The sequence below is a fragment of the Mustela lutreola genome, chromosome 6 (assembly GCF_030435805.1).
Source record: "Mustela lutreola isolate mMusLut2 chromosome 6, mMusLut2.pri, whole genome shotgun sequence".
NCBI lineage: Eukaryota > Metazoa > Chordata > Mammalia > Carnivora > Mustelidae > Mustela > Mustela lutreola.
Window position 1 is genome coordinate 113,423,764 of NC_081295.1, and position 26,128 is coordinate 113,449,891.

The following is a 26,128-nucleotide window of genomic DNA, read 5'->3' on the forward strand; positions in this document are numbered from 1 at the left end:
CTTTAGTGTCCTATGATGCCTTCTTTTTCTATAGATGAGGACTGCCCTTCTCAATCACTCACGATTCTGGTATATTTTTCACATGGCTTCAAGGTCCTATTTCCCCATCTTACTAAAAAACAAAACCCAAAAACATAGAGAAGTCTGTCAGAAAATGCTCTGAACCCACTTTGATTCTCTTCATTTTCCCTTGTCTTTAACACATTCATCATGGTGACCACTGAATGTGTATTTTCTTGCTTTCCTCGGTTCAGGAAGAACCTTCTGTTTCTTACAAGCAAACTTCCATAGCACAGTGTACAACTTCCACAAGCAAAGCTGATGGCTGGCCCTCTCCTGGCCTCACTGGAGGACAGGGTGCACCTGGCAGGCCAGCACCCTGGGAAGAGATGGTAGTGGGTGGCTCACCACAGTAACAAAGTGGTTTTCTGTTTTCTTACACCCAAGGGGGAGGTGGGCAATTCAGATGCTCTTCAGTCTCCTACCCCCTTTGCTCCACCCCTGCTCAATGAGTGCCTCCAAGGAAGCAGGTCCCAGCCAGCATGTAGGAACCACACACTAACTGGGCCCAAACTCTGGATTGCCTTTCAGGGAATCATCTGACCTGCTATGAAACTGAGGAAATTAGAGAGCTCTCCTTCTAAAAGCAGCACAAAGACTTTCTAGCCCCTTAAACCACAGCTTCCAACCCAAGATGGATATTTTGGGTTTTCTTAATTTCCAAGTATTTATGCCTCAAGTATTATATGTACCCTTTTTACTAGTGAAATTAATTTAGCTTTAAGGATATCAGCAGTAGTTTTTGAGATACTAGGAGCCTTACAAAAATCATGGGAGTAGGATTCTCTGTCTATGGATGTATAAAAAAATAAAATGCAAATTAAAACTGGTTATCCAATCTTAGCACAGGACTTCCTGACTTAAGGTGAAGTAGAGGTAGGGTGGAGAGAACTGTCTCCTATGTATGTGTGTATACCTGTGTGTGTATAAGTATGCATGTGTGTGCATATAAATATATGGATGTATGTAATAAATTCATGTTACACATACTCTATATAAACATAACCTAACATACATATATTTTCTAGTACCTAGCAACATAAAATCCAAAATACCTGAGCTACAAAAATTAGCATATGCACAAACCGGAAAATACAACCCCATAATGAAGACAGTCAATGGAAATCAACAGAATCAGTCAACAGAAATAATATTATTATCTGTAACAGAAATAATACAGAACAAAGATATTAAAACATAAATAAACCTCATGTGTTCAAAAAGGTAGAGGAAAGATTGAGCATGCTAAAGAGATACAGAAGATAGAAAAAAGACCCAAAAGTATCCCACTGTTGTAAAAAATATACTGGCTGGTATTAGCTGATAAGACATTGCAGAATGAAAGACTAGTAAACCTGAAGACATAACAACCAAAACTACCAAAAGGTAGTGACCTTTTCTGTGACACACAAGTCACAGAAACCGAATGAAAGGTGGAGAGGGGATAGAAAATAAAAATTCAAGAAATAACAGAAAACTTAAGAATTTGATCAATAAGGATATATAAGATTTAACCAACTTGATCTGACATTTTAGGGCACTCCATCTAACAAAACAATACACAATATTCTCAAGTACAGATGGAACATTGTCAAAACAGGCCATAGTCTGGGTCATAAATTAAATCTCAATAAATTTAAAAGAACTCAAATCATACAAAGTATTTCTCTGACCACAATGGAATTCAAATAGAAATCACCGATACGACGATATCTGGAAAATCTCCAAATATTTGGATACCAAACAATGTAATTCTAAATAAGTTAGGATATAAGGAGAAATCAAAAGAGAAATGAGAAAGTGGTTAACTGAATGAAAACAAAAACAAGAATGTGGGATGCATCTAAAACAGTACTGAAGGGGCGCCTAGGTGGGAAAGGAAAAAGCAAGTCTGGCAAATCTCTTCCTCCATCCAGCCCTAGTTAAAAGCATGAGTAGTGCTTACCAGTACCTTCTATTGTGTATCAGTCTCACCTCTATATACCTGTCCCACCAGAATATTCTCTTTCCTAACTACACATAACTTAATCTCAAGCAAGACTGTTAAAAGCCAAAACTTTTCCTAATTCCCAAAGGATAGGTTTTGGCAACAGTACCAGTCTGGTCACGAGAAAGATACTAATGATATTTTTGTCCTGACAGCCACTCTGGATAATAGTATTAGAATGCTGGGCTCCTGACACACTTCAACTACCGGCAATAGGTATCAGGTAATTTCAGAAGTCGGTCTCTACTCACCTGAAATTTAAAAAAAAAAAAAAAAAAAATGATGACAATTTACAAATTAAAACATATGCATGTACATATAGGGGCGCTGGGTGGCTTAGTTGGTCAAGTGTCTGCCTTTGGCTCATGTCATGATCTCAGAGTCCTGGGACTGAGCCCTGCACTAGGTTCCCTGCTTCATGGGGAGACTGTTTCTCCCTCTGCCCCTACCCCTCTCCTGAGCACAAGCTTGCTTGCTCTCTCCCTTCTCAAATAAATAAAATCTTAAAAACATATATACACACACATAAATTGTCTCAGGGAATTGTTTTAGAAAGAAAGATGTGTGTGTGGCACTTCTCTCTTCCGTAATTCTTTCTGAGGTGATCCACTCTCATAGCTCTTCCTAGCAGAGCACATCTGGTCTTTCGGAGAGAGTGAGAGAGAGTGTGAGAGTGTCTGTGTGTGTGTGTGTGTGTGTGTGTGTGTGTGTGTGTGTGTGTGTATGAATCTTTCTTATCTACCTACCCCTTTATTGAGATATAACTCATAGATACTGAAATTTGCCTTTTCAAAGGATGGGATTAAGTGGCTTTTATTATATTCATAACTCTGGGCACCTTTTAAAACTCTTCTTTCTCTATTGAATGGTCTTGGCACCCCTGGCAAAAATCAACTGACTATAGTATAAGAGTTTATTTGTGCTCTGTCATTTCCATTCTATTCATTCATATGCTTATCTTTATGCCAGTGCCATACTATTACTGTAACTTTATGTACTAAGTTTTCAGATCAGGAAGTTTAAGTCTTCCAACTTTGTTCTTTTTCAAAATTGTTTTGGCTATTTTGAGTCCCTTCCTTTCCCATATGATTTTAAGATTTTATTTATTTATTTGACAGAGATCACAAGTAGGCAGAGAGGCAGGCAGAGAGAGAGGAGGAAGCAGGCTCCCCGCCGAGCAGAGAGCCCGATGTGGGATTCGATCCCTGGACCCTGGGATCATGACCTGAGCCGAAGGCAGAGTCTTTAACCCACTGAGCCACCCAGGCGCCCCTCCCATATGAATTTTAAGGTAACTTTGACAATTTCTGCGAAAAGGGCAGCCAGAATCTTTATAGGAATTACCTTGAATCTATAGATTAATTTGGGGAATATTGCCATTTGAGTAATAGATCTTCTAACCCATAACAATGTCTCCTAATCCAGGAACAGAAGATGTCTATTTATTTAGTTCTTTAATGTCTCTGAATAACATTTTATAGTTTCCACTATACAAGTCTGATACTTATTTTGTTAAATTTATTACTAAGTATTTCATTGTTTCTGACACTGATGTAAATAAAATTGTCTTAAATTTCATTTTTCAGACTGCTCATTGCCAAAGTATAGAAATGCAACTGATTTCTTGTGTTGATCTTGTATCTGGAAACCCTGCTGAATTTATTTACTAGCATGAATAACTGTGATTTCTTTTTTTAAAGTAGGCTCCAATACAGGACTTTAATTTATAATCCTGAGATCAAGAGTTGGACATTGAACCAACTGAGCCACCCAGGCATGCCCCTCTCCTTTTTTTTTTTTTTTTTTTTTTTTAAAGATTTTATTTATTTATTTGACAGAGATCACAAGTAGGCTGAGAGGCAGGCAGAGAGAGGGGAAAGGAAGCAGGCTCCCTGCTGAGCAGAGAGCCCGATGCCGGGTTTGATCCCACGACCCTGGGATGATGACCTGAGCCGAATGCAGAGGTCTTAACCCACTGAACCACCCAGGTGCCCCATCCCTTCCTTTTTTTAAGTAGGATCCATGCCCAGCATGGAGTAGAACAAGTTGTATATATATTCATGAGGATTTTCTATGTAAAAAAATTATGCTTGATAGCTGAAGATATTCTCCTTTATAACCTGGATATCTTTTGCTCCTTTTTCTCAACTAATTACCTTGGCAACAACCTACACTACAACAGTGAATACAACTGTGAAGAGGGGTTATCCTTGTCATGATCTTAGGGGAAAAGCTTTCATCTTCAGCTATTAAGTATTTTTTTTTTCATAGATGCCCTGTATCAGATAAAAGATGTTCTTTTCCTTTCCCCATTTATCAATCTAGTGTTTTTATCATGAAAAAATGAATTCTCTCACATACTTTTCCTGCATCTATTGATTTGATCAGGTGGCGCTTATTGTTTGTTCTACTGATACGTTGTATTACATTTACTGACTTTTGTATATGAACCAACCTTATACTACAGGGTCAAATCCTACCTACTCATGATATATAATCCTTTTTATTGTATGTTGCTGGATTAACTCCACTAGTATTTTGTTTAGGATTTTTGCATCTATATTCATGAAGGATATTGGTCTATGGGTTTTTTTTTTTTTCCTTATACAGTTTTAGTATGAGGATAACAATGACCTAATACAATCATTTCAAACATGTTCTCTCCTTACCATTTTTTGGAAATGTTGTGAAGGATTGGTTTTAACTCTTCTTTAAATGTTTGTTGGGGGGCGCCTGGGTGGCTCAGTGGGTTGAAGCCTCTGCCTTCGGCTCGGGTCGTGGTCCCAGGGTCCTGGGATCGAGCCCCGCATCGGGCTCTGCTCTGCGGGGAGCCTGCTTCCTCCTCTCTCTCTCTCTCTCTGCCTGCCTCTCTGCCTACTTGTGGTCTCTGTCTGTCAAATAAATAAATAAAATCTTTAAAAAATAAATAAATAAATAAATAAATGTTTGTTGGAATTCACTAGCAAAACCATCTGGAACTGGGCTTTTCTCTATAGAAGTTTTGTTGATTATTAATTCAATCTATTTTTTATAGGTCTATTCAGATCTTCTATTTCCTTTTGAGTCAATTTAGTTTTCTTAAGTAATCCTCTACACCTACACCCAATATGGAGCTTGAACTCAAGCCCTGAGATTAAGAGTTGAATGTTTCTACCAACTGAGCCAACCAGGTGCCCCTTGAGTCAGTTTTAATAGTCTTTCCATTAATTTGTCCATGTCATCTACATTATCTAATTTGTTGGCATACAATTTTTCATGCTTTTCTCTTATAGTCTTTTTAAAATGGTAGTAATGCTTCTGTTTTCATTTATGATTTTAGTAATATGAGGCTGGCCTCCTTCTCCCTGGGCAGTTTAACTAAAAAGTTTGTCAATTTTCTTGATGTTTTTAAGAACAAACTTTTGGTTTTGCTGATTTCCTCTATTGCTTTTCTATTCCCTATTTCATTTATTTTAGCCTAATCTTTATTTTCTTCCACTTGTTATTTTGGGTTTAGTTTGCTCTTCTGCTTCTAGTCTCTATGGTAAAAGATTAGGATATTGGTTTCAGATCTTTCTTTTTAATAGAGGCATTTGTAAGTGTAAACTTTCCTCTAAGTACTGCTTTAGTTGCATTCCCTAAGCTTTAGTATGTTGTCTTTCCATTTTCATTCATCTAAAAATATTTTCCAATTTCCCTTGCGATATCTTCTTTGACCAAGTGGTTATGAGTATGCTGTTTAATTTCCATATGCTTTTAAATTTCAAACTCCTTTCTGGTAGTAATTTCTCATTTCATTCCAGCATGGCCCAAGAACATACTTTTGTATGCTTTCAAATATTTTAAATTTATTAAGACTTGTTTTATGGCCCAACATAAAAATTACTTTATAGTCCATCCTAGAGAATGTTCAATTGTGCATTTAAAAAGAATGCATATTCTCTTGTTGAGTGAAGTATTCTCTAGATGTCACAGGTCTTGTTGATTTATAGTACTTTTCAAGGCTTCTTAGTTTGTCTTCTAATTGTTCTGTTATTTAAAATGGAATATTGATGCTCGCAACTGTTATTGTTGAACTGTATTTTCCCTTCAGTGTGGTCATTTCTGCTTTATATATCTTAGGGCTCCATTGTAAGAAGCATATATATTTTCAACTACTGTATCTTTGTAAGGGACTGGCACTTTTATCATTATAAAATAACCCTTTTGGGGGCGCCTGGGTGGCTCAGTGGGTTAAGCCGCTGCCTTCGGCTCAGGTCATGATCCCAGGGTCCTGGGATCGAGTCCCGCATCGGGCTCTCTGCTTAGCAGGGAGCCTGCTTCCTCCTCTCTCTCTGCCTGCCTCTCCGTCTACTTGTGATTTCTGCCTGTCAAATAAATAAATAAAATCTTTAAAAAAAAAAATAAAATAAAATAAAATAACCCTTTTGTCTCTAGTAGCAATTCTGAAAGTCTATTTTGTCTAGTATTCATATTGTCACTCCAGCTCTTTTTTTGGTTCCTGTTTGCATGGCAAGTCTTTTTACATTCTTTTGATTTCAACCTATTTCGATACAAAATGTTTTCCATAGAAAGCATTATACTTCCATCATGGTGCTTTTCGATTTGATGGTTTTTTTTTTTTTTAATCCATTGTGCCCATATGTCTTTTGACTGAATTGTTTGATCTATTTCTATTTAATGGAATTACTGGCAAATTAAGGTTTACATCTGCCAGTTTGCTATTTGTTTCCTATATGTCTAATATCTTTTAATTCCTCTATTCCTCCACTACCATCTTATTTTGCATTAAAAGGATATTAGTGTGTCATTTCATCAGTTATCCTTTCTTGTATAATATTTTTTGAGTGACTTATTTAGCAGTTGCCCTGAAGATTATAATTAGCATCTTAACTTCTAACAGTTGAGTTTAAATCAATATCAATTTCAAGAATACACAAAAACTTTGCTCTTACCACAGTAGGCTCTAAGGGTGCCATGGTGGCTCAGTTGGTTAGGCGACTGCCTTTGTCTCAGGTCATGACTCCAGAGTCCTGGGATCAAGTCCTGCATCGGGCTCCTAGCTCCATGGGGAGTCTGCTTCTCTCTCCGACCTTCTCCCTTCTCATGTTCTCTCTTTCTCTCTCAAATAAATAAATAAAATCTTAAAAAAAAAATAGTAGGCTCCATTATTCCTCCTCACTTCATGCTACTATCACAAAATTATGTCTATATTTTGTATCGTCAGCCCTGATTTCTTTTTTTTTTAAGATTTTATTTATTTATTTCACAGAGAGAGATCACAAGTAGGCAGAGAAGCAAGCAGAGAGAGAGGGGAGGAAGCAGGCTCCCCACCGAGCAGAGAGCCTGATGCGGGGCTCAATCCCAAGACCCTGAGATCATGACCTGAGCTGCAGGCAGAGGCTTAACCCACTGAGCCACCCAGGTGCCCCTGTCAACCCTGATTTCTAATTATTATTTATGCAATTGTCTTTTAAATCAGAAAGTGGGGGGGGGGGAAAGAGAGATAAAAATTACATTTGTACTCTCTTAAAAATTTACCTTATACTATACTTTTATTGGTACTCATATTTGTGTGGATCAGAGTTACTGTCTGGTATCCTATCATTTCAGCCTGAAAGACTCCTTCAGTACTTCTTACAGGACATGTTTGCTAGTCATAAATTTTTCTGGCATTTGTTTATCAGGAATATATTAATTTCTCCTTAGCATTTTTGGTTGATAGTATTTGCAAAATTGATACACAAAAATTTGTTGCACTTCTATGCACTAGTAATGAGTATCACAAAGAGAAATTAAGAAAACATTCCCACCTACAATTGCCTCAGAAAGAATAAAATATAAGGAATATTTCAAACCTATAATAATAAAAAAAGTATGGTATTTGCATGAAACAGATACAGAGATAAATGAAACAGAAGAGCCCAGAAATAAACCCATGAATATATGATCAATTAATTTATGACAAAGGAGCCAAGACTATACAACAAGGATAGCACAGACTCTCCAATAAATGGTCTTGGGGAAACTGGACAACTACATGAAAAGAATGAAACTCAACCACTATCTTACACCATAAACAAAAATTAACTCCAAACAGATTAAAGACTTGAATATTAAAACTGGAATCCATAAAACTCCTACACAAAAACATACATTGTAAGCTCCTGGATGGCAATCTTGGTGATGATTTTTGGGATCTAATACCAAAAGAAAAGGCAAAAAGAACAAAAATAAGTGCGGCCACATCAAAATAAAAAAAGCTTCAGCCCAGCAGAGGAAACCATCAGCAAAAATAAAAAGAGAATGGGAGAAAATATTGGCAAATCATATTGCTAAGGGGGTTAACATCCAAAATATATAAAGAACTCCTATAACTAAAAACAAAACAAAACAAACCAGAACAATCTAATTTTAAAATGAGCAGAGGATCTGAATACACATTTTTCCGAAGAAAACATACAGAAGGCCAACAGAGTCATGAAAAGATGCTCAACATCACTCACCATCAAGGAAATGGAAATCAAAACTACAATGAGATATCACCTCATACATGTTAGAATGGCTACAAAGAGACAAGAAATAAGTGTTGGCAAGGACATGGAGAAAAGGGGACCCATGCACACTGTGGGTAGGAATGCAAATTAGTGCAGCCACTAAGAAAAACAGTATGGAGGTTCCCCCCAAAATTAAAAATACCATATGATACAGCAATACCACTTATGGGTATTTATAAAAGAAAATAAAAAAACTCAAAAAGATCTATGCACACAGCTCTGTGCCCCATGTTCACTGTGATATTATTTACAATGGCCAACGCATGGAAGCAACCTACATGTCCACTGGTGGATGAATGGATAAGAAGATGTAGATATATACCCACTGGGATATTACTCAGCCATAAAAAGAAGGAAATCTTGCCTTTTGCAACAACGTGGATCAACCTTGAGTACATTAGGCTAAATGAAATAAGTCAGAGAAAGACAAATGCCAAATTATCTCACTTATATGCAAAATCTAAAAAAGAAAACAAACTCACAGATTCAGGGAACAGACTAATGGTTGCCAGAAGGAGGCAGATAGCAGGTGATCTGAACATACCAAGTCTCAGTTACAAAATAAATAATTCCTGGGGATGTGATTATAGCATGGTGACTATAGATAATACTATATTGTATATTTGGAAGTTAAAGAGAGCAGAACTTAGTCCTCATCACAAGAAAAACATTTTAACTATACATGGTGATGGATATTAACTAGACTTACTGCAGTCATCATTTTGCAATATAGACAAATGTTGTGCACCTAATACTAGTATGTTATATGTCAATTATATGTCAATTTAAGAGATGGAAATCTGCTACTTAAGTACTGTTTTTCCATAATCTTGTACCTTCCAGTCTTGGCATCTGTGAACTATCCACTTGAAAAACAGATGCATTGATAGTAGTGTTTCAGGAATCATTTTCACTATGCTTAAATCAGACATAGAAAGCAGAAAAGGAGACTGTATAAAAGGAACGTGTCCTTTACTTAGTGACTATCATGTCTAAATTGCCACTACTTCACCTAAATGTTCAACTACAGATTTTCATGGCCCTAACCCTAAAAACTCGTGTGCCATGTGTGCTCCTAGGGGACAGGCAGAATTCTGATCTTCCACATTTATTTCCAATTATACCTTTGAACGATTTTCTTCTAGTGCAGAAAAGGAATGAAAAAGCATGACCTGGCTGTTAAATGGATCTGTTAATCTGCTCCTTAATACAGACTGAAACTTTATAATTGCTTCAGGATAAGCCTTATTTATTTTATTTTATTTTTTTTTTTGGTCCAGTTTTTAAAACTCCCAAAAAGCCATTTAGTAGTCATAGTTCTTTGTGGAAAAAATAAAACATTTTTGATTTCTAAGACTTATTCTTTATTTAATCTATAAACAATTCATTTGAATCTTTACTCTGAAAACAAACCATCACAGAAACCTAAGTCTTCTAAGGAAACTGTCAGGATGCTGAATCAGGATGGAAAGAATCAAAGATAAATTAAGAAGCCTTAATTAACTGATACTAAAAATATCCATGATGGATTTTTTTTTATAGGTTGGTGGCAGAGAACTAAGACACACCTAAGATTGAAGTTCAGAAGGGGAAGTAGTCCTGTTGGCTCAAAAGCCAAAAGGACTCTGATGGGACATGAAGTGTCTGTATTGAGAATGGCTCAGTCAACAAGGTTGATGGTGTCTGATGAAGAATCATGGTCTCATGATTTATTTTGCCTATGAGATTTTCTGCTTTACCTTATCCATGAATACTACCAAATGTGCCCCTAAGCCACTCTATTCCAACCCAGAAAATATAGCAGAACCAAAGAAGAAAGTATCTGTATTCCTATTCCTCAGACCCCAGCACATAGAGTAAAATAATTTTTCAAATAACATAAAATAACGATGTAGCAAGAATATGGAGAAATTGGAACTCCTGTGCATTGCTGATGGGAATGTAAAATGATGCAGCCACGGTGGAAAAAAGTATAGCAGTTCCTCAAAAACAAACAAACAGACAAACAAAAATCAATAGTTTTTTGACAAAAATCAATTGTCCATATGGACAATACCCTATGGTCCAGCAATTCTACTTCTAGGTGTACATTCAAAAGCACTCAGAGCAGTGACTTACAGTTACTTATATGCACATGTTCACAGCATTATTCACAATAGCTGAAAGGTGGAAACCCAAATGTCCACCAATGGGTAAATGGGTAAACAAAATGTGGCCTATATATACAATGAAATATTATTCAGCTTAAAAAAGGCATGAAATTCTGACACAAACTACAACACGGACAAATCTTAAAGACATCATGCTAAGAGAACTAAAAAGGACAGATAGTGCATAACTCCACTTACATGTGGTTCCTGAAACAGTTCAATTCATAGAGCTAGAAAGTGGTTCTTACCAGGACTAGGGTGGGGGGTGGGGCACTAGTAGTGTTTTAATGGTACAAAGTACCAATTTGTGATGATGAAGCATTTATGGAGATGGAGATCACTGCATGACAGTGTGAATGTACCTAATACTATCTCCTACTTAAAAATAGCTAAAATGGTAAATTCTATGTCAAGTATGTTACACCACAATTTAAAAAGGTTAAACTTGCCTTCCCGGTGAAAACCGTCTTTTCGATTGCTGGTGGTGCTTTTCAGTTGTTGTAATTTTAAAAACTCCTCTCCTATGCTCAAGTTCTCTTCTTGCTCGACCCATAGAAGTGTTTTCTATGGAAATTAATTTTACTGAACATTCGTGAACTTTTTCAGCAGGGGCTATCCCACCTCCAACCTCCAGATGAGACTCAGTGGGTGGCAGGGCAAGAGGCCACAGCTACGAGCCCCCGGAAGAAACGGAAGAGTAGCGGCTGACCACCTACACGAGCTGTTCTTATTTCTAGCTGCACTTTATCATCACTTCAGGCTTTAAAAAAAAAAAAAAAAGGAAATTACGGACACCCCTCCCCCACTAGCAGCCACACCCAAGGATTATGGTTAATTATCAGTGAAGAAGCCCACAGATGTTCTCTCAAATTCTGATGTGTTGCCAGGTTGAGACCTGCCGACTTAGACGCTCTTTAGAGAGCTCTCCGGAGTAGAACTCAACGTTCAAAAAACCTCACCATTTAGAAATAATGGCATGGGTGCCCTGGTGGCTCAGTTGGTTAAGCGTCTGACTTCCTCTCAGGTCATGATCCCCGGGTCTTGGGATCGAATCCTGCCTAGGGCTACCAGTTCAATGGGAAGTCTGCTTTTTCCTCGCTCTGTGCCTTGCCCCCTCTCCCTCTCAAATGAACAAATAAAAATATTTTCTAAAAAGAGAAAGAATGGCAATTAGGGCTTAAAAGGAATAAGAAGCTGTAAAACTTTGAATTTTGATAATCCTTAAACCAGAAATAAAGACAAGTTAGAATTCAAGAATTCAGCAAACATTTGTTCAAGCGGCCATGCCCAGGCAGGTAGAAGAGATGACGCCTTCCCCAGTGGAGCTCCCCGGCTCCACAAGCAGAGGAAGCCTGGGGCAGGCAGGACACCCATGTGAGCACTACCCCGAGGACAAGTGCATGAGGGAAACGTGGGAGCAGCTTCTATGGGCATGGAAAAATCGGGAAAATTTTCCCAGAAAAAGCTATTCCTGGGGGAGAGGGGTTGGGAGAAGTGGGGTGGGATTATGGACATTGGGGAGGGTGTGTGCTTTGGTGAGTGCTGTGAAGTGTGTAAACCTGGTGATTCACAGACCTGTACCCCTGGGGATAAAAATATATGTTTATAAAAAATAAAAAATTTAAAAAAAAATCTTAAAAAAAAAAAAAAAAAAGCTATTCCTTTACTGAGTCTTGAAAAGGGGCTAGAAATTACAAAGGCAAACCTGGGAAGACAAAGTGACATTCCCTTTTCTGGAAGGCAGCGTGTGCCAGTCTGAATTACCTTGGGCCCAGGAGCAGGCGGCAGTGCTCGGCTGACCCTGGTGGTGGGTCAAGGTGAAGTGATTTGAAATGAGGTGGACTCAAGTGCACAGCGTCTGGGGTTCGGTGATACAGCTGCTCAGGGGGCCCAAGAAGAGCGCCCGCTAAGTTCAGCTTCTGAAGCCAGTGCAGAGACTTGACCTCGCCAGCCCCCAGGTCAACCACGCATGGCAATGACCGTTAATTCACACTGTCTGCCTCTTCCACAGAGTCCAAATGAAAATTCTATCTCCAAACGCTCTCCCACAAGCTCTTAGGAAAGTCAAGGTGGTGACAAAGGACGTTTCTTCCCTCTCGTGACCCGATTAGAAAGTGTGAGAATCATTCTTTGAAATCCTTCCTCCACGTGTCATCCATTATTATGAAATGATTTGTCATCTGGGAAATCATGAAATGAACATAAATCTACTTCTCAACTTTCTAATGATCTTCTGTTTTGGTTTTCTCTTATTGATCAGTCTCTTTTTGGAGTACTTAACCTAAAGCCAGGGACGGTGTTTATCTCCACATGCCATCCTGCACGCAGAGCTCAGTCCCTGAAGGATGATGAGCACAGGTCCACCAGTCAGGACAGACACAAAGTCCATCACAAGCCCAAGGCAACGAGTTCACATGCTCCTAGGTGTTACCGTCAGGAATGATCTGAAGCGGCTCTGTGTGGTGAGAATTCAAACACTGACAGAACAGCAGAAACTCCTGCAGAATCTGTTCTCCTTTCAACCTCACCACAACCCAGAGGGCAGGTGGTTGGACCCCTAATCTCTAGGTGGGGAACCTCGGCAAGCCCGGCCTGCTGTGCCCTGGCGGAGCGTGGGTGTCAGCAAGGCCCCTCCCCCACAGTCCATCTTCATCAGTGCTCCGGTCCCCACGATCGTCAGCCACACACAGCACTGGGCCAATTCCCCCAGACAGGCCTATGAGCCATCTGAACGCAGGGGACAGGGGAACACAGACACGGTCTGATCTTGCTTCTTGGTGAAGAGACCCACCATTCAACAGAGCTGTTCCAAGTGCCCTGACCTTGATGTCGTATTCTGTGAGGAATTCCATTTCCCATTCTGCAGATGAAGAGCACGGAGGCTCCCTGATCAAGGACTCAGTCACTTGGCGGGCAGTGGGAGTGCCATGTCTAGAGACACATTAACCAGAGCCGGGTCACCGTGCAGCTTTGGACAAGTGACTTCGCCTATCCATGCCTCCCTTTCCTTGTATTTAAAGGAGGAGGAGAATATTAGCAACTCCCTTGCCAAACGGAGTGAAGACAGAACAAGAAAAGCACCCAGAGCACCAAAGACTGCCCGATGCCTGGGATACGAGCCTGATGCTCCGCGAGCGATAATCATGAAGTCGGCTGGGCTTCCCAGAGAAAAGCGACAACTACTCATTCTCAATGCTTTATTCGCGGAAACTCTGAGCGATACCCCTCCACTTCCACCAAGCCCTACTTGAACACAGCCACCGCGCCCTCAGCTGCCCTGGACCAGCACGCAGACATGCAGGCGCTCCTCACCCCACATGCCCACCATAACCCCGCAGAGATGCGGTCCCTGTGGACAGAACGGAACACGTCGACGAGGCCACTGAACACCTTCTGGTCTCCAGAATGTACCTCATTCTGGATTTGTTACCTAACCAACGGGCAACAGGCTGCCCTTCCCCCCAACACTCCGTGACCATCCCCGTGGCGTCTAAGTTCTCAGGACGGAATCACCATGCCCCCACAGCTCCACTTCTGTCCCAGGGAGCCCACACACTGCTCCAGTGTCAGTCACGCCGCACCAACCTAAGGACAAGGTCCCACGATGGTCCCCAGACCCTGCACTGAACCATATGACACGCTGTCACTCTACTGAGAACACTAATTTTATCTTCCTTACACAAAACAGTCACACATGGAAAACAACACATTTAATTTACAAACGGCCTCAAAGTGGCAGAACAAGGTTATTAACCCCCTTTAAAAAAAAAAAAAAAAAAAAGATTTGAGAGCAAAAGAGAGAGTAAGCAAGTGTGCACTAGTGAGTGTAAGCGGTGGGAAGGGCAGAGGCAGGGGGAGAGAATCTCAAGCAGACTCCCTGCTGAGCAGGGAGCCCAGACGCAGGGTTCAATCCCATGACTCTGAGATCATGACCCAAGTCAAAACCTAGATTGGGACGCTCCACCGACTGAGCCACCCAGCTCCCATACCTCTCTTTCTTGCAGTAATTATATTCATGAGGCAAAGTAAAGTATTGCCAATTCTGGCTATGTTCATTTGGTTTTATTGATCTGAACCCAGGCTGATGTTTACTACTATATTATCTACCGAGAAAGGGTTTTGCCAAGGAAATTAATACAGACAAAATTCCTTCTCAGGGGCGCCTGGGTGGCTCAGTGGGTTAAGCCGCTGCCTTCGGCTCAGGTCATGATCTCGGGGTCCTGGGATCGAGTCCCGAATCGGGCTCTCTGCTCAGCAGGGAGCCTGCTTCCCTCTCTCTCTCTGCCTGCCTCTCTACCTGTGACCTCTCTCTGTGAAATAAATAAATAAAATCTTTAAAAAAAAAAAAAAATTCCTTCTCAACAAATATCTAGAGAAAGAAGGCCCCATGTAACTGTGATTGGCTGAGAGCCCAAACTCCACAACCCTCCATAAGGACAGAACACGCACAATGAATCCAGAGCCTGGAAACTTGTCAAGCAATGGGATTTTCTTTTTTTCTAATATGAAGATTCCTATTTTTATTACTATCTTCCTATTTTTATACAGCTGACATTCTGGTTAACAGAATGTTCTAATTACCTGAATCACCATATACTTCTGCACCTAAGTTACAACTCAAAGTATAATTTAACAAATTATAATAAAACCAAAATTAAAGTTAACATGTCCACTATCACCATATCATACAACATTGTTCAACTAGCTAAATTAAAAAATGTCACAAATCCAGGGCACCTGGGTGGCTCAGTGGGCCTCTGCCTTCGGCTCAGGTCATGATCCCAGGGTCCTGGGATTAAGCCCCTCATCAGGCTCTCTGCTCCTTGGAGAGCCTGCTTTTTCCTCTCTCTCTGCCTGCCTCTCTGCCTACTTGTGATCTCTGTCAAATAAATAAATAAAATCTTAAAAAAAAGTCACAAATCCCCCTATACCCACAGAGATGAAGCCAAATTTATATTTCATCAATCAATCCTCATAGGCTTCCCCGAGCTTGCCTCTTGCCTGAGAGCCGCATATACCCTGAGGTTTGCTGTTCCCTGAACTCGCTCGGACCTGGGTCTGCACCTAAGGCCCCCTCCCATGCTGTCTTCCACAATGCCCTTGCCAAACTGTCCTCTGCAGCACTTCTCTTTTCTCTTATATAAACCCAAAACTTCCCATTCATACCTCATTTTCTATGTCATGGGACAGAAATTTACACATTTATCATAACTATTCTCTCTCTGCTAGATACCAACTACTTGGGGGCAGGGGCTGTGTGTTCCCCACAGGCTCTATGCTCCCACGGTCCCACATTGCTGACTGTGGGACTGCATAGCATAGCAGTGTCTGCGGGATTCAGTCCACGGTGCTCCTCCCGCCCCGGGAATATCCAGCGGACAGCCAGCCTCCAACAACCAGCCTTTCCACCTTCCCGGGTCTCGGTTTCCTTAGTTACCTCATCTCCTTATTAGGAATAAGAGGTGATTCTGCCAAAGTCAACTTGTCCATCTGAAGTCCCAGTCCCCCCAACCCCCTCTTTCTTCTTCTTTGGCACTTGAACACATCTCTTTTTCTCACAAAACTTCAGCTTCTCTTCTTTCATTAAAGGAAAGCAAAAAAACACTTCTCCTACGCCTTGAAACGGCTACCATCTCTCTTCCCTTCTCAACCCTGCCATGTTTCTTGAAAGAGTGGCCTTCCTGCCTCTTAGTGGTGCTCGTCATCCCCACCCCTGAACACACCATTCATCCTACTTCCCCAGAGATCTCTTCTAAAGCATGGATCTAAGTTTCATTTTAAAAAGGGACCTTTGCATCTCTAGGGACTATACTGGAAATGGGGATAAGCCATAGGGATGGAGAAGGTAGGTGCCAATAGAAAAAGTATAAATACAGTGGCCCACGTACAACCTCAATCCTTAGACTCAAAACCCGTCAAAACTCATGCCACCTTTGAGTTGGACCTCAAAAATAATCCCCCTGTCCTTCTTGGACATAGCCCCCTGCAGCCCTCCCAGCTACTTTTTCCATGACATCCTCTGTGATCACTGTCCTGAAAGTGGAACCTGCCCAGTCCTCTCCTGGACTGAACATCCACTTCCTCTTGCTCTACTGGAAACTGAACTTTCCTTGGAGGAGTCTGCCTACTTCTTACTCCTCTTGAATTCAGGCCCTCCATTCTCGTACATCCCCCATTACAGGAAACAGCCTAATTGCCAACCATCTTAATGACACCATCTGGATGGCCGGCTCTCACACTCCCACACCCACCAAGCACCCTCCTCTTTCACATCCATGACACAAGGTAGCCAATAGTCAAATCCATGACTCAACCACCTCTTGCCTCTGGTTGCCTCTGCCCTTGGCCTGGGCCCTGCTCCCTTCCCTGGCCTCTCCCCCTGCAGCCACTTGAAATGGCTGCATCCTGGGATGCCCTCCTGGGAGCTCAACTACTTCCAGAGCTTCAACACACCCATGTCCACAGGACTCCAGTCCCAAAAACTGAAAGTCCTCCTAGACTTCTCAACCATCTCATAATGCATAAATAAAATGATTTCATCCCTTCACAATCATGTCTTATTTTTACAAGTCAGGCAAACATCCACAGACAAAGCTGAAAGTGACCCTGAGACATAACAAATGTGCCCTCTGTTTTTTGTGCAGGAAAGCACTGGTAAAACAGGGACATGGTAGACACACTTCTTTAGGGTAGGAAAGCTATCCTTTTTGAGTCCGTGGTATATTAAAAAAAAAAAAAAATTATCTGGTCTTTGTGCCTCATTCTTTTTTTTTCCCCCCATTTTATTTTCTTTTCAGTGTTCCAGCATTCATTGTGCACCACATCCAGTGCTCCATGCACTACATACCCTCCATAATACCCACCACCAGGCTCACCCAAGTCCCCATCCCCCACCCCTCCCAAACCCTCAGTTTGTTCCTCAGAGTCCACAGTCTCTCATGGTTTGTCTCCCCCTCCGATTTCCCCCAACTCCCTTCTCTTCTTCTCCCGATGTCCTCCATGTTATTCCTTATGCTCCATAAGTAAGTGAAACGATATGATAACTGACTCTCTCTGCTTGACTATTTCACTCAGTATAATCTTCTCCAGTCCCATTCATGTTGATACAAAATTTGGGTATTCATCCTTTCTGATAGAGACATAATACTCCATTGTATATATGGACCGTATCTTCTAGATATATACAGAACATTCTACCTTAAAACAACAGAATACTCATTCTTCTCAAGCGCACATCGAACTTTCTTCAGAATAGACCACATACTGGGTCACAAATCAGGGCTCAACTGATACCAAAAGACTGAGATTGTTCCCTGCATATTCTCACACCACAATGCTTTGAAACTGGAACTCAACCATAAGAAAAAGTTTGGAAAGAATTTAAACACTTGGAAGCTAAAGACCACCTTGCTTAAGAATGTTTGGATCAACCAGGAAATCAAGGAAGAACTTAAACAATTCATGGAAACCAATGAGAATGAAGACACTTCGGTACAAAACCTATGGGATACAGCAAAGGCAGTCCTAAGGGGGAAATACATAGCCATCCAAGCCTCCCTCAAAAAGTTGAAAAATCCAGAATACACCAACTCTCTTTACACCTTAAAGAACTGGAGAATCAACAACAAATTAAATTAAGCCAACCTCACACACAAGAAGGGAGATAATCAAGATTAGTGCCGAAATCAATGAGATAGACAGTAGAGACATAGTAGAACACATCAACAAAACTAGAAGCTGGTTTTTTGAAAGAATAAGACTGATAAACCATTGGCCAAAGTAATCCAAAAGAAAAGAGAGAAGACCCAAATTAATAAAATTATGAATGAAAAGGGAGAGATCATGACTAACACCGAGGAAATAGAAACAATCATCAGAAATTATTATCAACAGTTATATGCCAATAAGTTAAGCAACCTAGACAAAATGGATGCATTCCTGGGAACGTATAAACTTCCAAAACCAAATCAGGAGGAAATTGACAACCCGAATAGACCAATATCTAGTAACGAGATTGAAGTAGTGATCAAAAACCTCCCAAAAAATAAGAGACCAGGACCTGACAGATTCCCTGGAGCATTCTACCAAAGATTCAAAGAAGAAATAATACCTATTCTCCTGAAGCTGTTTCAAAAGATACAAACAGAAAGAAAACTTTCAGACTCTTTGTATGAAGCAAGTATTACCCTGATCCTCAAACCGGGCAAAGACCCCACCAAAAAGAATTCAGATGAATATCCCTGATGAATATGGATGCCAAGATTCTCAACAAGATCCTAGCTAATAGGATCCAACAGTACACTAAAAAGATTATCCACCATGACCAGGTGGGACTTATCCCAGGGATGCAAGGGTGGCTCAACATTCTCAAATCAATGTGATAGAACAAATCAATAGCAGAAGAGAGAAGAACCACATGGTCCTCTCAATTGATGCAGAAAAAGCATTTGACAAGATACAGCATTTGTTCCTGATTAAAACGATTCAAAGTATAGGGATACAGGGAACATTCCTCAACTTTATAAAAGGTATCTATGAAAAACCTACAGCGAATATCATCCTCAATGGGGAAAAGCTGACAGCCTAATTCTGGGTCAGGAGCTTTTATTATAAAACCCTTAGCATTTCCTGAGGGATGGGAGTGACTTTGTTGTGCTAATGAGGTGGCTGCAGAGGGTCTCTGGAGAGTTCCAGAGGCGGGCAGGTTCCTGGAAAAACCAAGCACAGGATTAGGGGGTCAGAACATGGGGCCATGTCGGACCATGCCACAGGATGGTGCCGACCTCTGGGGATAGAAGCTGGAGACTGAGTTCCATTGTGTGGCCACTGAGTCATCAATGTGCCTCATAATGAAACTATCTAAAAACCCTGGAGGCAGACAAACCATAAGTGACTCTTAATCTCACAAAACAAACTGAGGGTTGCTGGGGGGAGGGGGTTTGGGAGAAGGGGGTGGGATTATGGACATTGGGGAGGGTATGTGCTTTGGTGAGTGCTGTGAAGTGTGTAAACCTGGTGATTCACAGACCTGTACCCCTGGGGATAAAAATATATGTTTATAAAAAAATTAAAAAATTAAAAAAAAAAAAAAAAACCCTGGAGGCAGAGGGTCTGTGGAACTTCCCATGCTGTGAACACATTAATGCACTGGGAGGGGGCTAGAGCCTCGTTCCGCAAGGAACAGCACAGCAGCTCTGCATTCTCTACCAGACCTCAGCCCACGGGTAGGGTATCTTCATGTCACTGGTCCTAATTTGCACCTTTTGTAAAAGAACTCTAATAATAAATAGAGCACTAACCTGAGTTTGTTTACTAGTCCTGCTAGCAAATTGTCAAACCTGAGAGAAAAACAACAGATTTACAGCTAGTCAGGAGTGCAGTTGGCCTGGGACTCCCAAATTGTTGTTGGTTAAGCAAAGGCAGTCGTGTGGGGACTGCCTGCTAACCTGTGGGGTCTGAGCTGACTCCGGGAAGTTAGGGCAGAGCTGAACAATGGTGCACCCCGCTGGGTTTTTACTGGAATGGAGGCCCTACTCTGGGCCAGGCACTCAACTGGGAACCCTATGGGACTGTCATTAAAGGAGCACAGAGCCCTGCCTGCCACCTCACACAGAGTGAGAATTCAAAACAGGGATCTCAGCCTTAAGTTCTGAATCTGAACAAATCCACACCTCTCCAGTGAGGCTCAAGATTATTTTAAGCTCAGTTCTTTCAAGCAATGGTTCTTATTGACACCTTCCTGGAAGTGGCCAAAGGCAGTCTGTCACTTGAAAATGACACCCTGACTTCCAAAGAGAGCTAAACACTTTGTGTGGAGTGCCTTGCTGGCGTCAGTCAGAGCTAACTGGTCAGATGCCCAAGGGGTAGGAGCCGAAGCCCGAGCCTCGGGGCCCGCAGCAGGTGTTCCTGGGTCTCCCTTCCCGGAGGAGCAGGGTGGCCAGCAGCCAGGGCAGAAGCCGCCTGCGTGCTGCTTCCCCGGGCAGGGATGGCCACGGCCGCGCTCCCTCCAGAGCCATCCTGTGGTGGTTATCTAACTCAGGGTTTCAGTAGTCATCATTCGTAAGTTTGGGATTTTTTTTTTAGCTTTCGCCCAGTGTGACAATCTCTGCTTCGGCCATTAACACCCCCACACGTACCTACACGGTAATTCCAGAACAGTGTTTCCTCATCTGAGAGCAAAGATTGCCCCTGCCGAGTCCAATAGGGCAAAGTAAAGACGGACACAGAGTCAAACTCCCTGAATGGCGTCAAACATTACAGTTCCGAGGTCTGATACTCGAATCAGCTTCAAGTAACAGGCAAGGCTGTGACTTCACAGAAATCCAGGCGGGACAGACCCCGACGGGCTTCCAGTGAAGGGGCTCGCCACCCCCACAGCAAGACCGTTGTGGAAATGTGCCCTGATGGTGAGGCGTCAAGTCTCTCCCTCAGCTCGTGGGAATCCAGGAGAGGCCCAGGCTCCAGCACGGTCCTCTCACTCCTCTCCCACAGACCGTTTCCTGAGCAGCGGCCCCGACTGTCCAGAAGCCAGCACGAAACTGGCCTTCTGGCTTCTCTCTCCCCTTCGAGACACTGTGAGTGCATGTAACTTAAAAATGAAATAGGAAGTACCGTTTGTCTGTGAAGGTCTGTGAGGTCTTGCCTTGCTTCCCACAGAGAATACGCGAATCTTGCGTGAAATGTAAAGAAAGCTGTGACTTTTTAAGTTTTAGGAGGAGAACAAACTCCCTCCAAATCAGAATCATCACCTGATCAACCAAATCACTCTCACTTAAAGGCTTCCAAAAATACTAATAATTTACTGAAAACTAATTTGCAAAAGCAAGTGCATGTGTAAAAAAAATAATTTAGTGTGGCAAAACCTATTTTCTTAGACACAGAAATTATATTCCTATTTTGAAACAAGGATAATTAATAGGCAAATTAATAGGCAAATTGTTCCTATTTTATGATAGTCCTTATATTATGCTTTGAAAATACACTGAAATGTTCACAAAAAGCCAAACATCAGTCATGTCATAGATCAAAGTAAAAAGGTACCAAATATCTTGTCACAGGTCAGGCCTAATGCATAAAACCCATGTGCCTTTCTTGAATTTTAGATATATCTATTTGGATCCAAACTCTGCGGGGGGAATCAATGCAAATATTCAGTGGGTTTACTGGATACTTGATCATCTACGTAAAAGTTCTTATAATAAAACCCAGAAAGACTTAATCTAAGTTGTCCTCACCTTGAAGCTACCTTGCAGGGCTGCAGGCAGAGATCCTGTGTATAAGGAGACACATCTGCAGAGCCTGTGGTGAAGCAAGGCTCTGGGAAAGGTAAGGGCCAAACACCTATCAGCTGGCTGCTTTAGCAGTCTCAACTCCTCACTTAGGAACCAGGGACCTGGGCACCTGAGTGGCTCAGTCAGTTAAGCGTCTGCCTTCCACTCAGGTTAAAAAAACATGAGGTCCTGGGATCAAGTCACGCAGTGAGTCCTGCCCCTGTGGAGCAAGGAGCCTGCTTCTCCCTTGGCCTCTGCCTTTCTCTCTCTCATGAATAAATTAATAAAATCTCTTTAAAAGAAAAAAAAAAAAAGTGACCAGGGACCTGGCTTCTCTTTGAGCCTGCCAAGGACAGAAGCCTGGAGAAGGAAGAACACACCAGAGAAGACCTCAGTGGTCATTCACGCTACATCTCATTCTACACATGGGGAAACGAAGTCCTAGAGAAGCAAAAGACTATCTCGAAGTTTTCTGCTCAGTTATACTTCCTCTCAGCAAGAAACCAGATTCTCCAAAGACACAGCCTTTTAATTTCAGAGCGATGAACTCCCCATTTCATTGAGGAAAGGCCTCTTTGGGGAGCCCTCGGGACTTCCAAGTATGGCTGACCTCGCTTCTGTCTGCCTTCAGGTGAAGAATTTGGTGGAGACGGCACTCAGCCCTGAGGCTGCAGGGACTGAAGACCACAGGGTAAGGCTTATATTGGGGGAGGTCAGAAAACAGAGAGGGGAGCCCAGGACCGGGTGACCAGGGAAGGGAAAGAGCTCCAAACTGTCCCTGGGGTCAGAGACCATGAAATACATTTCCATAAAACTGACACAGGAAACAGGAAATGTTTGTTAAACACCGAGTAAAAATATCCTAGTCTGTTCCCTCCCGTGATGCAGGGCAAGGGGCCCCCCATAGCGTCGTGCACCAGAACTCGCCCCAACAACGCTCACTCCTCTCACTCTTCGTAATCTTGCTCCCTCAAATTTATAGGATCGTCAAAATAAAAGTGATGAATCCAGTTCAGGACGCAGTCTTTGTCCCATCAGAATTCTGAGTGCCGCTGGGAAATACACACAAAGGACTGGCCAAGCACAGGATGACAGACGGACAGACAGAGCTGTGTTCTAGAGTTGAAGATGGAGATTAACCTTGAAGCTTTTCTGCCTCCATCTTCTAGGTTGTAAATGTCAGTGATTTTTCTTGCATGTTTTAAACTGCATCCTTCCACAGTTACCACAGGCATGGTCTTATATAACCCACTGAAAAGGAGTCACTTTATGATAATGTAGCATTTTAGGATTTGTGGACTACTACAGGTCTTTCTCAATTGAGTGGGTTAGTCAGAGAATAAAAACTTCATTTTTTTAGAGGGGGGGGGCAGATAGAGAATCTTAAGCAGACTCCACGTCCAGCACGGAGCCCAACGTGGGGCTTGAACTCACAACCCTAAGATCCTGAGCTCAGCCAAAATCAAGTGTCAGACTCTTAACTGACTGAGCCACCCAGGTGCTCCAGGGGACATAAACTTTAAAAGACAGTTATACTCAGTGAAGCAATGGTTGAAAAACCAGAAACCCAATTTTATGTTTCAGCTATTAAATATATCAGTAAGCACTGAATTTACCAATTAAGCAAGAAAATGATTAGCTTGTCAATTTCACATCACTATTAAACTTACCAATAAGCATGTTATATACTGAAACCAAATGGACTCCTAGAGAGGGGAACCAGAAGGCACAGGCAGCAGCCCCGGTGAGGAGGGGCCAAGTCTGGTTCCCACCACTGACCAGACACTCAGCCCAGCACCCGGTACATACACGCTTGTTGAAGAGATGGCCGCATGGACAGCTGACTAAAATGGGATGGAATAATCATTTCTAAGCACCCATGAAGTCCATTTCTACTTGAATTAATCAAAAAGCCTGTTTCGAAGGTTTACTTTTTTTCTCTGCTGAATAGAATACGACGTAGGGTCTTTCGAGGCTTCCTTCCTCCAGCACATGGGACCCCTGGAAGAACAACCAGGGAGGAGCAAAGGTCACCATCCACACTCCTCACCTGCCATGTCGATGGCAAAAGGCCTGTCTGCTCTCCAGCCGGTGTACCAGCCCACGACTTTGCCGTTTTCCACCAACGGACGTTCATAGCGTCGCCCACCAACCAGGCCCACTGGCCAGACAGAGACTTTGCGTGTAGTTCGCATCTATAAAAAAGGGGAAAGAGATGTGGTTTAAGTTTCCTGAGGGAAAACAACTCGAAGGGAGGAAAGAAATGTGAACCGCATAGAAGAAATGGGGTAGTGGGGTGGGGTGGAGGCGGGGCATAGATTTTCAGAAGCTGAAGGTCCTGACAGAACACTTCTACTGGCAGAAGTACTGCCGCCCGATGCCCGGCGGCTGGGCGCCATCAGCCACCCTCTGTCACAGAGTTTGCTGGTGGCTAAAGGCTTGAGAGAAAGGAAGTGGGTGTCAGTATCTGGATGTCACTTATTTGAAGCTAAGTTGTGACTGTCAAAAATATTTTCTCTTTGCTTCCAAGTTGAATCTTCATACTTGGCATCTTTGGAAGTGAAAGGGTTGACTTCCCTTTAGGAAACTTGACTCCTCAGTAACAGCAAAAAGTTCACTGAAAAGCCGCAGGAGTTGCCTTTCTATGACTTGTTTGTTTATACAGATACAGAAATATTGGCTGACGGTGTTACTAATGGCATCCAGATAGAGAGGGGACACTGGGCATCCTCGAGAGAGACCAAAAGACAAAAACCCCACACCCTACATTCCACTTTTCAAGGGCAACTGAGCCCAGCTAGAGGAGGAAAAGCATCATGAGGGCAGCTAGAAAAGCTCGCCTTCTCTCTTCCAGCACACACTGTAGTATCTGGTGGAATTCTGGTTAAAGAGGGCCCTCCGCTGAAAGTGATTTACTGGATTTCTTTAAGGGAAAAGACATGTTCACAACAAAGCTTGCTGATGGCAGGGAAGAATTCTGGGGGGAAGCCACCATCACCACCTTCTAAGACATGTGTGAAATAGACCGGAAGCAGCCCACAAGACACCTTCCTGCTAACTAGAAGCTTCCCTTTCCTCAGGCACATACGTATACCAGTACCAGGCCCATGGCTTGGCCATTAAAGTGCTTTCAGCTCCACTCACCCTCTCAGCCGGGGGTGTCCTTGGGCATAACCGACACAGCTGCATTTGGTGGACTGTTGTAATGACCATTTCAACCCCAAAGCTTTTTCTCCCCCTCCAACACCAAAGCTTCGTGCTCAGCATGAGTCTGCTGGAGATTAACTCCCTCTCCTTCTGCTCCTCTCCTTCTTGTAAGCATGCGCTCTTTCTCTCTCTTCCTAAAATAAATAAAATCTTAAAAAAAAAAAAAATCTTTGCCTAACTCAAAATCACAAGAGTTTTCTCCTCCTCTCTACAAGTACTATAGTTGTCGCTTTTAGGTTTATGATCTATTTAGGCTATGATCTAGTTAGCATTAATTTGTGAGTATGCTATGAGGGGCTGACTGTATCACCCAAGCACCCCTGAAGCTATGTTCTTTCTCCTTTTTTGCATACAGATATCTGATTATTCCAACCACAGTATGTGAATGGATATGTGACTACCCCAGAACTGAACAGTCTTTGCACCTTTGTGGGTTTATTTATGGACATTCTCCTCTGATCTGCTGGTTCCTTTGTTGATCTTGATGCTAACACCCTGTCCTGATTTACTGTGGCTCTAGAGTACTCTGGCTGTCCGGCAGTATTAATCCTTTGTTCTTCTTCATCAAAGTTGTTTTGACTGTTCTAATTCCTTTTCCTTTCCATATGAGTTTCAGATGCACCTTGAACATTTTAGCAAATTTTTATTGGGATTGCATTAAATCTATGTAACAGTTTGGTGAGAACAGATAGCTTAACAAAATCGGGTCATGAATAAGACATAGTTCTTCATTTACATAGATTTTTCATTTTCCTCAGCAATGTTTTCATGATTTAATTTTTTTTTTTTTTTAGATTTTATTTATTTGATAGAGATCACAAGTAGGCAGGCAGAGACACAGGCAGAGAGAGAGGAGGAAGAAGGCTCCCTGCTGAGCAGAGAGCCAGATGTGGGGGAGGGGGGGTGGATCCCAGGACC

At 42.0% G+C, this 26,128-nt stretch overlaps 1 protein-coding gene across 1 annotated transcript in view; it reads right to left on the minus strand.

Moving 5' to 3' along the window:
• B3GAT2 (beta-1,3-glucuronyltransferase 2) overlaps positions 1-26,128 on the minus strand; it is a 78,315-nt gene that overhangs the window by 3,312 nt on the left and 48,875 nt on the right. The window contains exon 2 of the mRNA XM_059178395.1: positions 24,054-24,198. Coding sequence (XP_059034378.1) covers positions 24,054-24,198 — 145 coding nt within the window. The remainder of the gene's footprint in view (positions 1-24,053; positions 24,199-26,128) is intronic.